General features: G+C 40.0%; 1 protein-coding gene across 2 annotated transcripts in view; it reads left to right on the forward strand.

Annotated features, from left to right (window-relative positions):
* Positions 1 to 761: 761 nt before the first annotated feature.
* ldb2a (LIM domain binding 2a) overlaps positions 762 to 15,978 on the forward strand; it is a gene marked incomplete at its 3' end in the record, with an annotated part of 107,717 nt that continues 92,500 nt past the window's right edge. For both annotated transcript variants that reach the window (XM_083890689.1, XM_083890690.1), the window contains exon 1: positions 762 to 922. In XM_083890689.1, the coding sequence (XP_083746815.1) occupies positions 791 to 922 (132 nt within the window). In that variant the 5' untranslated portion in view covers positions 762 to 790. The remainder of the gene's footprint in view (positions 923 to 15,978) is intronic.

The raw sequence follows: 15,978 nt of genomic DNA on the forward strand, positions 1-15,978 counted from the left end.
GCGAGTTTTCTTGAGTCATCTTCTCCTTCAGTAATTCTTGATGCAGCGCCACCTCAGGCGAGGAGGGGAAGTCCCCAATTGTACCGATTCTAGCCGACTATTAGGTGTGAAAATAACCTTAAAAAAAACTTTATTATCCCTCCTAATAGAAGCTAAATGTACACATCTATAGGTAACTGTTCATGTATCGTCTTTAATCATAAACAAAACACAACATTAACCAGTGGATGTTAAATCTTAAACGAGTCATTCTTTAAGGTTATCAGTGTCAGTGTAAAATGGAAACGTGCATTAAAAACTGAACTGTGAATCACATAAACACACACACACACACACACACACACACACACACACACACACACACACACACACACACACACACACAGATCTGACTTGAACTTTGCAAGAATGCAAAACTGAGTGTAGGTCTTAAGGGAACAGGAAACCACCTCCCTCCTCCCCCTTCAATTCGAAACCCCCACCACCACCACCACCACCACCCTCCTCCTCCTTCCTCCCACCTTCCCTCCCCTCGCTTCCTCCTCCCCTCCCTCCTCCTCCTCCTCCTCCTCCGGCACCACCACGCTATAGCAGAGAACTAGGCAGGCCAACTTACAGAGTGCAGCTCAGCCTCGACAGCGCTGCTGCTGCTGCCGCTGCTGCTTCCCACTGGGGCTCTAACAGGGAGAGCATCGCGCTCCCATGTGCGCTGCTGCCGCCGCCGCCACTGCCGCTACTCTTGTGCCCGCTGGATGTTGATATCGCGCCGTGCGCCTCGCCAGGAGCCACCATGTCCAACCCGACCCACGACCCGTTCTACTCGTCTCCTTTCGGACCCTTCTACAGGAGACACTCGCCCTACATGGTCCAGCCCGAGTACCGGATCTACGAGATGAACAAGCGGCTGCAGACGCGCACAGAGGTGAGGACAGGAGAACGCCGCACGGTCCCGTTTAGGGGGTCGCAGTGCCGGGTGTGGAAGCCCGGTATCGCGGGGCTGAGCGGGTTCGGTGGCGGGGAAGGGAGGGACGGGATGGAAGAGTCGGGACATTAAAGGGAAGGATTGGAGACAGAGGTGAGGGTGCGTCAATCAGGAGCTATGGATGCGGTGCCAAAAGTGCCAAACATTCCAGAGCTGAAAGTAAACACGCACCGGCGCGAGGCAAGAAACCAACACTGTCTGAAGTAATCTGATTAACCGGCGACTCTTTTAACATCAATTAAGTTTGAGGCATGATGTTTGTCGAAGTGATGCGTTCACGTGGCCAATTAACTTCCTAATCCACGACCTCGAGTCTGAGCGAGTCACCTGGAGAGGCTGGAAATGACCAATTTAGTCATTTTAATTCACAAAATGTCTGCAATTTGTCATGTGGCTCATACATATGATCACTTTTATGTCTTATAACTTGATTTAGATTCTTAAAAAAGCTACAGGAACACCTAAAATCATTATTTTTTAAGTCCTTATGCATAATATTATACTATTTGCATACTGTGCATGTTTATCAGCAAATGCAACAGTTCAAGCCAAACAGGACCAACAAGAATGCAGAGGGTTTACATTCTGTGGCGAAGAGTTTCAGTTTAAAGTGTTCAGACAAATCCATCACTTTCTTCTTTTCTGGATGAACTTAAATCAATGCTGATTTAAAAAAAAAAGAAGAAAAATAAAGACTAAACTTCAAACGTCAGTTTTGTCGCCATGTTCGGTGTGTGTGACTGAACCCTGGCTGATCCCCACTGAGATCTCCACAGTGAACATATGTCCTCAGCATCTGTGCTGTGATCACACACACACACACACACGTGTGTACATTTGCAGATTAAAAAGAAAAAAGTTCATTCTCTACTGTGTGTTATATATGTTATGTCCAAATCCAGGAAGATTGACACATAAAGGGATTATTTTCTTTATTAATTAATCTGACATTGTTGGGTAATTGGTTGATTTGAACATTATTAACACTAGAATCAGGCCTGGGTGATATTTTCAGACTATTTTATCATGGAAAAAAGTTCAGATTTTGATTATTATGGCGATAAAATGTCAGATTATTAAAGAGTGAACGTTAAAAATGAACAAAAAGAGCTAAGTGTGAGATTAATACTTTTATTATATTGATGCAGAAGAAAACTGCATCACGATATATGTTGTTATCGAATAATCGGGACTAAAATGGAACAAAATTATTCACATTCAAAGAAAATATGGAAGCGGTTAATCTGTAATTTCTGATACAGTAACCATCCTCTCTCTCTTGCTCTTACAGTTATCTCACATTTTAAATTAGCAGTTGCTGTTTGAGGCTTTTGATTCCCACTGAGACATTAAAAATGGAGGAGAAAGTACGTATATTAAATAGATTTAATGAGGGGAAAATGTGTGTTTTTTTTTTTTTTTTTGTCTTGCTTTTGGGAGGAGACTCCAACTGCAGCAGCAGCAGCTCGGCTCTCAGAGAGCGATGCTGACTTCTTTTCTCCCCGAGAGGAACTCGCAACTTAAAGCAGAGCAGAGCAATGTTGCTGAGATGCAACGGCCCCAGTCCTCATGCATTATTCATAACGCAGTGGTCCAAGCCCCAGCGGACCTCAACTCCCCGCTCCACACATACCCACACACCGAGTGCAATCACACACACACACACAGACATTTGTGTTATATACAGCACAAACACACACACACAAAAGAACATCACTTCACCTTCATCTCCTCAGACTAAATCGTGTAAAAATAAGAAGGGAAATAATAATATAATTAGTTTTTTTGTTGTGTGTTTTTTTTGTTCCCCTTTCTCTCCTCCGCAGCATGATTGTGTAGCATGTTCGCTTATTGTTTGATTAAAATGCAGGTGGTGAATATAATGAGGAAGAAGAAGAAGTAAGAGAGAGAAAGGGGGGGGGGGGGGGAATGGCTCGCGTTTAAGCAATTTGTTTGCATCCACCACCAAGCGCCACACACAACTCTGGGGCCCAGACTTTTAGTGAAATTATGTCGTAATTATCCGAGTGAGTGCAAGAACGGTGGCCATCAATTTGTACGATGTGAGAAAAAGAAAGAAAGAAACATACAATGACTTATTTCTGCCTTAAGTGAGACAAAGACAGGGTGATTGTGCAGAGACAGGTGTCTGTTGTCCCTTAATGATGATGATGATGATGAGGCGTCTCTGAAGGGTCAGTGTGCTGCGTCTGCGGTCACAGAGTCACTTGAGTTCAGCTCATACGAGACGCCTTTAAGAGTCTGGAAACGAGACGGCGCGGGGTCAGGAGGCTGAGGATGATGATGGCGATGATGTTACAAAACAGGAAGTTAAGGATGTTTCTCTCTCACACAGAGGTCTGAACTGTTCTGCTGGATTCTTTCTTAAATATTTCATCAAGGTTTTGCTGCCAGTGCTCCCTGAACAGATCCATATCTCCTTTTTTGGTGTAGTTGTTAGCATAGCAGCTGCTACATGGAGGCATTACACTCTTAGAAATAAAAGTGCTTAGTAGAACCATATAAGGTTATTTGGCTTGTCCTCATAGGAGAACCCTTTTTGGCTCCAGGTTCCCTTTTGGAGGGTTCTACCAGGAACCCTTTTTAAAACCCTTTATTCAGGAGAGGGGTTTTAAAGAGTTCTCTGGAGCCATTACTGGAACCATTAGTGTTACCAAGAACCCTTAAAAAACCCTTCATTAGTGACATGCAGTCTGGCCTCAGACTCAATTAACTCGCTGTTTAAAAACTACGATATATATATAAACTAATATTATACTTGAAAAAGTAGGGACTATTAATCTCAATTAGGGGTGGGAATCACAGGCTGCCTCGCAATGTGATACGCAATTCATGGTCCACGATACCAATGACATCACGATATAGCGATATATAGCGTTAACGTTAACCTGAAAAGTTAAAAGTCCACAATTTCTCTATATACTCGCAACATACTGTAGAGAACAAAGTGCAAAAAGTTTATGTATTAAACGTGGATGATGAAGCATCTCTTAACGTAGCTTTCTCCGTCCATCATTATCCCGCTGTAAACTCCCTCTTCTTTAGTCGGGTAACTTCCCCTCATTCATTTGAGCAGCACCACTGTGAGGAGACGTGAAGTAATGTTTTATTTATTTTTTAGATCACCTTTAATTGTCAATTAAAATATTAATATTTTGGCCCTGGCGTATCGATTATGGTATTGCACAAGGAAAGGACCTCGATATATCAACAAAATGGATATTTTGACCCAACCCTAATAGTTAAAGATGAAGGTAAACCAGTATCATGATTATTTAACACCTAAATTAATGAAGTTCATTCAAACTGTCTGCATATAACATGCTAACTTAAGTTTGAATGTCCCCAACTGAAGTAATTTCCTTTATTTGAGTGTAGTTTCCCTTCAGTTGTTTGGTTTGTCCATTCAGGGCTACTGTAGATAATGGCACAACAAGGGTCGGCTCTTTTAGCACTTTTAGCGGCGGTTAATGGCATCAACGTTAACGCATGACAAGTTTCCATGACGAAAATGAGTCTCAAAAGTAACGCTAAACTTTAAAAACAGATAATAAACAGACCACTGCAGACTGTAGGTGCGCTAACGGCGCTAAAAGAGCTAATGCAGCTAACTGGTAAACGGTGCCTGGACTTCAGTGCCGCTGCACATAAACATGTCGTCACACACGTCGTTTTCCGGTCAGTCGTCATGGAAACGTGTCATGCGTTTACATACGTTAACCTAGTGCCCGGCACTAGTTATATTACATTTCTACTTAGAAATCTTACATACTGCAGCTTTAGTTTGGGTTGGGTTTTAGCAGTTGAAAGATGGCCAACGCTTCCTGGTGACTCAGTGAAACAAAAACAGCAGTCCCGTTTGAATTATTATTATTACCTGAGTCAATAAGATCCCCAATATCGTGTAAAAAAACCTCTGCCATTGTTGAGGATAAGAATAGCTCGGCACGTTCTCGACATCCTGCTCTTCGGTCATAGGAACACAAAGAGTCTCTGTGGCTCTCCTTGTTCTTGTTGAGTCATTTTTGTTTATATAATTAGTTTTTATGAGAGGAACTGACCAAGTTTCACTTTGACACTGCGTTTTAGGAAAGTGTTGAAGTCTTCTACCAGAAATTCAAATTTATGGGAAATTGTTGTTGTTTTTTGCCTAAAAAGAGAAATAATCTTGGTAATTTGGCAACTTTAAAAACTTAATAAGCTACTACAGCTTTAACTGCCAGTAACAAGCATGACAAACAAGCTATTTATTTAGTTATTTTACTTATTTTAAGAGTGAGAACAACTACACGTTGTTTTTTGTATTGTAGCTTAAAAGATCTTGCCATTTTAAAACCTGGTATACCAGCCAACCCTATTGTTGTTGATTGTTTTAAAACTTACATTTTGGCCAGATGTTTTAAGGCTCATCACAGTCTGAAAGTAACTAGATTTACAGGCTACTTTTAAGAATTCTAGCAGATTTATCTTTAAATCAATGTAAGAATATTTGGCTTATTCCTACAGTGGGCGTGTCTTTGCAGGGTGAGTGTGCTTTATGAAATGTGCTTGGCTGGTGGTGCAGTTCACGCTGGCAGACGCAGAACTCGAGGACTTGACACTTTGGAGGAGACAAAGATACCTCCAGAGGAAACTTTTATCTGTGTGTGTGTGTGTGTGACATCTACAGCACAGGATTGATGCAGGTAATCCTGCGGGACTGAGATAAAACGCTGTTAGAATTAGACTCGGGTGTGTTTTTTTTTTTTTACTCTTTAGATTTAAAATCTTGCGCACGCTGTTCTTGGATCCTGGAACTTTTTGTGGGGACAGTTTTCTGCATCTGCATTTTTGTGTTTCTTGAACCAGTTTAATCTTTATTAAAGTACTTTATTAAGAGAAACACATCTTCAGATGTTCATGTGGCGTTGCGGAAAGTTACGTTTCATTGTTATTGTTTTATGGTCATCTTAATAAGTTATTTGACCTACAACTACCATATACAACTATTTATAACTCGAAAAAAAAGAAATAAAATAGTTTCAGTTACTTTATTTAGAATTTTGGAATATAGTTGATGATGATTTGGTGGAGCGGCTGGAATATTTACATAGGCATAGATTACAGATTAAATCATTTAACCTAGAAAGTCTTAGAAAACTGTACTTTGTGTCAAAGTTTGAGTCTTGTATTGACAAACAAATTAGCATTTAATGTCTCATTTAATCTCTAAAGTCTTTCAAAAATACTTAATTTTCTTTCATGACAGCTCTTTCTTTCTTAAATGTCTCGTGTTGTCCGACCAATCGTCCAATTTTCCAATTATATGAAAAGGAAAAACACATCAAGTCCTTCTAAAAGAGAAATAAGCTATTCTTAATAGTTACTGATTTAATTTCTGTTGATTGACTGTTAAATCATTCACGTAATCCTTTGCCGCAGCAATTCATTATTTTTCCACAGTTAATCTGCCAGTTATTTTCTCAATGAATCAATGTTTTCTCGTTTTTTTTTTTTTTGTCTATTAAATGTCAGAGACAGGCTCAAGGTGAATATCTTGACATGTTCATAAAAGCCAGTGACATTCGGTTTGTTTACCATGGACGGAGAAAAGTGAGGAATAATCAATGAATTGACGATCAAACTGAATACATATCTGAAGGTCTTCGAAGTGATTATTCAGCTAATTGTTTGAGCTCTCCGCTGATATCAGTCCTGCAAAAGAGGATTCTTTTCATTAATTATTAATATGCAGATAGCTTCTTTTTTTCTTGTAACAAATAATCAATTAATTGTACCCAAAGGTCAGTTTTTCATTGTCACTGTTTCTCAAAAGGTCATTTTTACGTCTATAAATCTTGTTTTTCGTGACCAACTAATTTCAAAATTAGAAATTATAGTAAATTAGCATTTTAATTACATTTAGATGTAATTAAAAGGCTGGAAATGTTCAGATACAACCTATAAATTTAACAATTCCCATTGTTTTCAATCTAATATGGTGAGCAAATTCAAATTAAATTCACTAAATTGGGTAAATTCACCAAAAACAAATTCTGAATACGCTCTAATAATTGGGTATAATTGGTTAATAATATTCAAAATGACTAATTACCATTGACCTATTCAGGGAGGTCACATTTACATGAAAACCTAAGACATTTAGACAACATTTTTAGTTATAGTAAACAGTGTTCATCACTTTTATATAAAACTTTTTCTAATCAATCAAAATTAAAGGGCACTAATGACAGAACATTATGTGGATTTGAGGCTGTGAACTGTCTTGAAATTGGTTGCCAAGTTGTTATGCGTCAGTCTTCTTACTCCCATGGTTCTCAAACTGTGGTACGTGTACCCACCAGTGGCACGTGAGCTTCCTCTGGTGGTCCTCTACTGTATATACCAGAGGCTATGTGGTCGGAGTGGAGTTGAGGAAGCTGAAGCTGGTGATACTGGTGTCGACCTCAGAAAATACTTTTTCTGCTTTGAATCATAACGACTAATTGACTTTTTGTGTAATTTCTGCCTTCAGATATCATTATAATCTCCGTGTGACCTCGTGTTGTTGTTTGCATTTGATCACAAGAGGAATACACTTTATTTTTAGATGAGACTCGTCTCCTTTGAAGCTTCTTCTTCTTGTTTTTTTTTTGTGTGTATGCTTTTGGTAACAAACTTCTCACCCGTCATGGACTCACACACACACACACACACACACACACACACACACACACACATATGGAAATGAGGAGGCGTTAAACACTAAAGACACACAAAGACAGACCCGTGTGTTTGTCTGCGATCGGCGCTCACCTTTGAACCGATAACTGTGCCGCAGCTTAAACAGTCCTGCTCCTGTCATGACTCCGGCTCTGTTTCTATATCAACCTTATTACCTGGCTCCGTTCATACTTATTACCTAGCCTGGCTGTGTGTGTGAGTGTGTGTGTGTGTGTGTGTCTGAACCGCGCTGACTGCTATCCCATTACCTTCATTTTACACGACGTGAACCCGCTGTGACCTGGCAATCTAAACAGACTTTGATGTGGATTTGATGCCCGTGCGTACGCTGGCGACCACATTGTTTCCGTGCTGTGTCTCGGCGAGGAGGAGGAGGAGGAGGTGGAGGAGGAGGAGGAGGGGTGCAGCTGCGTACGAAAAGGCAGATGATTTGTGGGGGAATTTGACACTTAAGCGTATGCAAATGAGGCGGCAGTTTAACATTCAGAGGAGGAGCTTGTTCGACCTCAGCCGGTGTAAGGCCATTAGCATAGACGGCATTAATATTCAGCGGCGGCGAGCGAGCGAGCGGGGGACACAGAATAACACTGTAAGTAACACTACGACACAGAGGAGCGAAACAGAAGGAAAACAAAAGCATTTTAATGGAGTAATAATAATAATAATACTCAGAAGGCTGCATTCAAAAACCTGAGTCCAGCTCCTGACAGTGCGTCGAATGGTCACACTCTTCCTCAGCTGATGCAATCAGTAACGGTGATTGACAGGCCATTGATTGCATTCTTTGTCTATTAAACATACTTAGTCTCATTCTCATTATTCAAAATGGGCCTGACTGGCTCGAGCGAGCAACTGGAAGAACTGGAGTGTTCATTATGACACACACACACACACACACACACAAAAAAAAATCCCTTGTTCCTGTCAGGGGCAAAGTGGATCTGTTCCCATCAGCACTACATGTCAGATTGACATGAATAGGCTTATGATGTGGAGGTCAAGTTGGCACTGAGCCGCAAGGTTCATCGAGAGGGATTAAAGATGAGCCACGGAGGCACCGAGCACACGGCGGAGAGAGGTTTCTCCTGCTGCACTCAAGTTTTACAGGCACCCAAAAAAAAATCAAAAAAAAATCTCATCATTAAGATATCTGAGGATTTATCTCGCCGCGAATTGTTCGTCTCGCCTCGGAAAACGAAACGTCCGCGATGAAACGGGGTTCAAACGATTCAAGCGGGGAAGAACCCCCACGATTCAGACAATCGTTTTCGGACTAATCAGTTAATGAATCGACGGCGGTAGATCTTTAAGACGTCTGTTTATCCGCTTTCAGTGCGTTTGTCATCTTAAATCACACTCTTTTATCGAAACGTGCAGCCGATCAACGGGAAAAATAAAGTAATGGCAGCTATTTTCACAATCAATTCATCTTTTTAGACGCACAAAAAGGCAAAGTCGTTTGGGTTTTTACGAGGAAAAATAAACTACTTTACTGGGGGATCACATCAGGCTTCTTGTTATTTTAATCATCTGTTTCCCCTCATTTCTAACCCTATGTAGGCCAAACACGTAGTCAATTAAGCAATCAAGGACATAACTGGTGCATTAATTAAAAATCATGATCATAATAATTTGAAAATAAACCCTTAAACGACGTTTTAAAAGCAAATAAGCAGATGTTTTTGCTGGACTGTATTTACACGTGTAAGTTATTGGGTTTTTTTTGTCTGTGAGTAATTACCGCACAGGTGTCGAACATCATGTTGCCCTTATCTGAACCATTACCGCTGGATTAACCTAGCATCGGGGGAAACGGGGCACTGTACCGTGTGTCACGACTTGAATCTGATTCACTCTTTCTGATGAACGACGCAGAAAAGAAGGTTGTTCAATTCCGTAGTTAAGTAGATTGTTGCCGCGGTAAAAAGGGCAGCAGCCCCACGCTGATGTCAAGATGCTTTTTTCCTTCTTATTCTTCTTCTTGTTGTTCCGTTATGGTCTCCGTAACGCTCAAGTCAACATTATCCATTAAAATGTCAAATGCATTTGGAAGTGAAGCCATATTTCACATTAAACAACACAATGGAGAGAGTCTACAGCGTTTGATATTAACCCCGACTCGGCGACTAAACATATCCTTATTTATTTGCGTTGTTTATGCGCGTTGTTATTATGATTCACAGCCGTATTGACGGTAAACAGACAGCTGCTCTCGTGGACCGTAAAAAACATTGCTCTGAGCTTCGTTCATTAAAAAACCAACACAAAAAGAACACTGCTGCAAAAAAAGGTGAGAGGACAGGCTGATAGGTTTGAAGGGAGAAACATATTCCCATAATACTGTGGTCGGAGCTGAATATATTTACTGTTTATTATTTTCTTCTTCTTCAAAAAGCCTCTCTGTGGTTTAAAAATCACTGAATGTGCAGGACATGAAACACACTTTTCTTGTTTTTATGGGAATTCCTATACTCTGCACAGACTTGGGTAAAAAAATAACAACTGTCCTCTCTTATTCCAAGTTTTGGATGACAGTAATTAATGTCTAATTATGCAGACCTCAGTGAGAGATGTTTAGATAATCCCATTATTCCCCAGGCGGGGAAACTATTTTTGTCTTCCGCCGCGCTCGGTGAAGGAAGTCATTCAGGTTCACGTGAGACGTTGTGTAAGAAAGACTTTTTAAAGTGGCTGAATGGATATATTTATAAAAACAATGGATCAAAAGACAATGTGACACTGTGACGGGGCGGATTATTGTCTGAATCTGCAGATATGCCTCGGCTAGTTAGGGCTTTACAGTGAGTTGCAGCTCACTGTCGGTGTCACTGTGTTGTTTAAAGATGCAGCAGGAAGTTTAACTTAAACGTAGAAAAACCTCCGCGTCACTGATGGTGAGCGTGATAGAGAATTGTGCATATTTGGCTCATTCCCCGCTCCAGTAAAAGGAAACTGTATTTACTTATTAGAAAAGAATGGACCGACAGATGACGACAAAACAAAACTGTCAAAGGTTCAAACCGTGTCTCGGGAGACAGACATTGGACAGTTTCACAGCTGAAGGCACGGACGACTATAAATCAAGGCTGAAGTGGGAGGATGTCAGGATCCCTAACTGGTCATAGCTCACCATCGACGGACAAAGAATGCTTTTTAAAAGATAAAAACAAATTTTGAACTCAGAGTTCCATATGTTATTTACAATTTCGGGTGTTCATTATAGTAACTGGGTCACACCGTGGAGAAACGGCGAGCATTGGAAATTTGGAAATGGGTTCGACCAATGTGTGGAGTTTGCAAGTTCTCCCAATGTGTGTGTGTGTGTGAGTTCTCTTTGGGTACTCCATCTTCCTCCCATAATCCAAAAACATGCAGATTGGGGGATTAGGTTAATTGGACACTCTTTAAATTGACCGTAGGTCAGCTGTGATTGGCTCCACCTCCTCCTGTGAGCCTCATGTAGAGGTTAAAACAGCAGAAAATGGACATTATGATAACTGTAAGACCATACAGTATTGAAAACACATTGAAATGCAACTTTACATGAACAAAAGTACTTAAATTTGACACTTTTTCCTGGTTTGAAAGCAGATTTTTACAACATTTTGTCTATACATGTAATACTTTACTATATATCATCATGCAGAAACATTAAAAATGAGTGTGTGCAGATTTGAACTTGGCCTTTTTCATTACGGAGCCTCTATTATATCCCAAACAATAGTCTTATTGTCAATGTGCTAGTCCAGTAAACGAGTCCAGTACATTTTAGGATGTTTCCAGAAAAAAATCGTTTGAGGAAAAAAAAAAAAAAAAAAAAGACCAAAAAGACAATGAGTGTCAGTCACGTCCAGCAGGATGCACGGACAATAGACCCACCTTTTTCCTGGCCCTTTCCCATGGTTCCTTCCAGGCTGCACAGTCGCTCAGATAACAGAGAGGACAGACCAGGCCTGTTGTCCATCTATGTCCTGTTGTTCTCTGTCCTCCTGATGTGCAGAGACCGTCCTGAAACGCAGAGATTTCTGGTCGGATTATTGCATCTAAAGGGTCTATGAGTCAGACGCTGAACGCTGCCCTGGAATTAAATATCCTCAGATAAAACAACATCATACATGAAGCTGCAGACATTTTACAACAGTAACTACGTTGTTACATTTTTATCGCAGTCCTCGACGACTGAAACCTTTGACGTCTGCTTGTGGGCACATTCAGACAGTGCTAATGCTAGCCATTTAGCTTAGTTAACTATTATGTTAGCGATCGTTTACAGCTTTTGACGCTTGTCAATCTGGTTCATGTTTTGGATTAGAACAATAAATGCTAACAATAGCAAGCTAACAATATCACATTAACAATGTTAACACCCATATCCTCTGTAAATTAATGTTATACTTTTGAACCAGCTAGGTTGCTAAAAGTAGCTAGTAGTGTCCAACAAACTAGCTAGCTGCTAGCTTTTACTTTTTGTTCACTTCTGTGTACTGGCCTGCCTCCGAATATACCAGACATATCTGGGATATATTCTGGATTTTTTGACACATTTTCACTGTAGAAGGAAGTGAAGACTTGACATTAATCTTTATATAGGCTGCAGTATAAGGTATAGGATTGTTTCTCTAGGTAAACATGATTGGTTTTTGGAATTCATGTGCACTTTTGACTTGTTATTAAGCAGTGAATATGTTAATCTGTTCAACATTAGGAGCTTTTTCTGTACATTGTACACAGAACGTTGTCTAGGGGTGGGTCATAATATACATTTTTGTTTGATAATCATTACTTGTGCAATGCGATAAATGATAGACCGCGGCAAATATTGATATTTTAATTAATAAATTAAGACACTCTAAGCCAGGGCTGTCAAACTCATTTTCACTGAGGGCCACATCAACATGATGGTTACCCTCAAAGGGCCAGATCACAGTCTCAAACTCAATTTCACTCGTCGCATGATGCATATATACAATGATGCACTGCGATCTAGTGGCAGGATGCCGTCACTTTGCGGGTAACGCAATCACCGTGCATTGTGGGAAATGTAGTTTATGGTCAACGCACGCCTTAAGGCAATAGACACCTATTTTTTAACACCTGATTTTTAAGACCAATTAATCACTCATGGGCCACATAAAATGATGTGGCGGGCCACATCTGGCCCCTGGGCCTTGAGTTTGACACGTGCTCTAAGCTAACAGTCCCTGCCAGTTTCCCGCCAGGTGTCGCTAATAGAATAGTGAGTTTACAGCGAGATGCGCCATCTGTGTTCAGTACATAGACTTTATGCACTTTGTTCTCTATGTTGTGAATAAACCGAGAATTTGCACTTTTGTATTGCTATACGATCGCCTCGCAATTTATTGATTATGACAAAATCGCTATTGGTATCGCGTATTATGAGGTACCCTGTGGTTCCCAGTTTTAGTACTTTGTTGAATACAAGATGACACATCTCAAGGGCTTAGCCTTCCAATACGAAGCGGAAATCGTAATCAAGTTTGGAGTATTTCATCATAAAACGGAAATAAAATGTTCAGCAGTGGATACAGTGACCGCGGGGGAGACACTGTACTGCTGATTATAGTCACACCAGGAGCCAGACGCTGCACGGTGCCAGTTTCTGGGTGTTGCGTCATTTTACTGATCAGCTGTTTTTCTATGATGTATAGTTTTTCCTCCTTTTTCCCTGTGAGATGAGCTGAACTGTACTACTCTGAACATGCTGTACAGTGTTATGTAGGAAATGAAGAGCAGAATATCAGTCGTGGGGTGGGGGGGACTGTTTTTATTTACTTATCTATGTTTAATGCAAATGCAGTGTCTTGCTGAGCCGTCACAAACTCTTTTTACGGATACACGTCGTACACAAATCAGAGCAAGGCGCTGAACACATACATTATATCTGACCCTGACTCCATCATACTTTTACTTACACAGAGGAAATGTGGTTTTTTTTTTTTTTTACTGCGATTAATACGACTTCACTTCCTCATCCACAGAACAGCAGGCTAATTACTAATTCCACAGCTTCAACATTCACATTCATGACATACGCTCAGTGTGACGCATACAGTTTTTTCCTCTTTGGCTGGTAAATAAAAACACCAAGGAACAGTAAATACAGTATGGCAGCATATGAGAGAGTCATGATTTATTCATCAAATATTTAAGGTTTAGTTAATGGCTCTGTTATGCCTGTTCCTCTGTCTATCAATAAACATTTATTAAAGCTTCTAATTGTTCACAAAGATTTATTTTTTTAGCAGATTATCAGATGAGATAAATGTATAATTTACTGTACAATAAAATGATTTCTTCCTAATTACTGCCAATATAATGGAACAAAGTCAAACACGATCAATTTTACTGTTCAGTTTTTAATTAATTTTCCACTTCATTTTTGCTTACACAAAGGTTTATTTAACAAATAGGTCATATTAAGCACCCGTTTTGCTGTTAAATGTCGAAACTACCACACTGAGAGCAACAGGTGGCCACATTACAGCACAGCTCATTCACTTGAACTGAACAATATCAGTTGATTTGATGAAATCCGGTATTGATTGAGCTCCTTGTTAAGCTGTGAGAGGAAGAGTTCCATGCGCTGATTGTTTATTGGTCTAATTAGCTCGGTGGTGGGGGAGACGGGCCACACCGGTGGACCGGTGTTAGTGCCTCCAAGTCGGAGCCCGAGTGCTCAATAGCATTTTGATTGCTATTCCTCATGGGTGAAGTAAATATTTGTATTCCTCTGCTTTGTCATTCATGCGTTTTGTTGTTGTTGTTGTTTTAGTCTTTTCCACCTGTATTGATATTTGTTGTCACCTAACACAGACCCCCCCTCCCCGTTCCTTGTGTAGTGTTATTGACTTATTTTCATTTGTTCCCATTTTGAGCCGAGACGGTTTTTATGCAGCTACAGGGAGTTTGCTTAAATGTAAAGATATGCAATTTTTTTTTTTCTTTTATTGACTATAAAAAACTATATTGTGAGTGTGGGGCTGGAGCCAATGATTTTGCAATAAATATCAGAGCAGAAAAGCTTATATATTACATACACAAGTTGCAAAATAACATTACCAGTGTTTATTTTTACATACTGTAAATATACTTGACCTTAATAATGTTCTAAAACTTGAACTTCATTTTTGCTCATATTGCATAATATTATTATTGTTAGGGCTGAAAAATGAATTGAAATTGTATTAAATCAATTTTCAATATTTCTATTGTCCTGATCTATATACATCATATTCTACAGACTGAAGAAAACATCCTTGTTTCTCACAGATCTGCACAAATATCACACAGGAATCATTTTGAATGTTGTTATTCAGATGGAAATAATAATAGTTATGTAAAAATGGCCATGCCCTCTCATATCGCAATCACAATTATCAGTAAAAAATAATCACAATCGAATATTTATATAAAAAGGTTATAGTTAGAAGTCAGCGCACAATTACTTTTCCTCAGAGCCAGTTTTAACAATAACCACGTGTAATAAAACATGATATATATGTACTTTTCTTTATTGTTAAGATTCCAGGATAATACAATCTCTTTGCACTGTAAATAAATTCATCACTTTTCTATAAAAAATAATAAATAAAACCGTGAAAGCAACACTTTTGGGAATTAATAGAAACAGAGATGATGTCATTTTTCTATAACTGTGCATGCATCTTTAACATCACACCGACGCTAAGTCAAAGCCAAAAAGCTGTCTATTGTACCGTTTCCTTGCAAATAAAGCTTGAAAGCAGCCTCTGTAATATAGTGAAAGTTTGTCACATTTGCTTGACAAATGACTTTATTTATCACACAACTCGTCCGATTTGTTGTCGACGGACTCTCACTTGTCAGTGTCAGTGCATATCTTGATGAAGGGCACTTGGGCACAGCAGTGATCTTATTGCTGTTTGGGGGGATCAGTCCTGCAGCGCTCTCTGGGCCAGAGCCAGCAGTGTTGAATGCACTCTGCAGTCATTGCTCTTCACGCGTGTTTCTCTGGCACAACCTCTGTGTACTAACCTTGACCTTAAACTTACACACTGAGACACAAACACGCTGGCCTCGGCCCGCTGCTGCTGCTGCTGCTGCTGCTGCTGCTGCTTGTAACTTGTGACGGAGGAAGAAAGAAAAAGGGAGACAGAAAACGGGAACGATGCCAAAGTAAATTGGCACACGTGCAGGCTAACGTGGGAACTCCTTCACTGACTTCATTTATCGGGAGAAACTTCATCTCTTGC

Source organism: Microchirus variegatus, assembly GCF_963457635.1.
Source record: "Microchirus variegatus genome assembly, chromosome: 6".
Lineage (NCBI taxonomy): Eukaryota > Metazoa > Chordata > Actinopteri > Pleuronectiformes > Soleidae > Microchirus > Microchirus variegatus.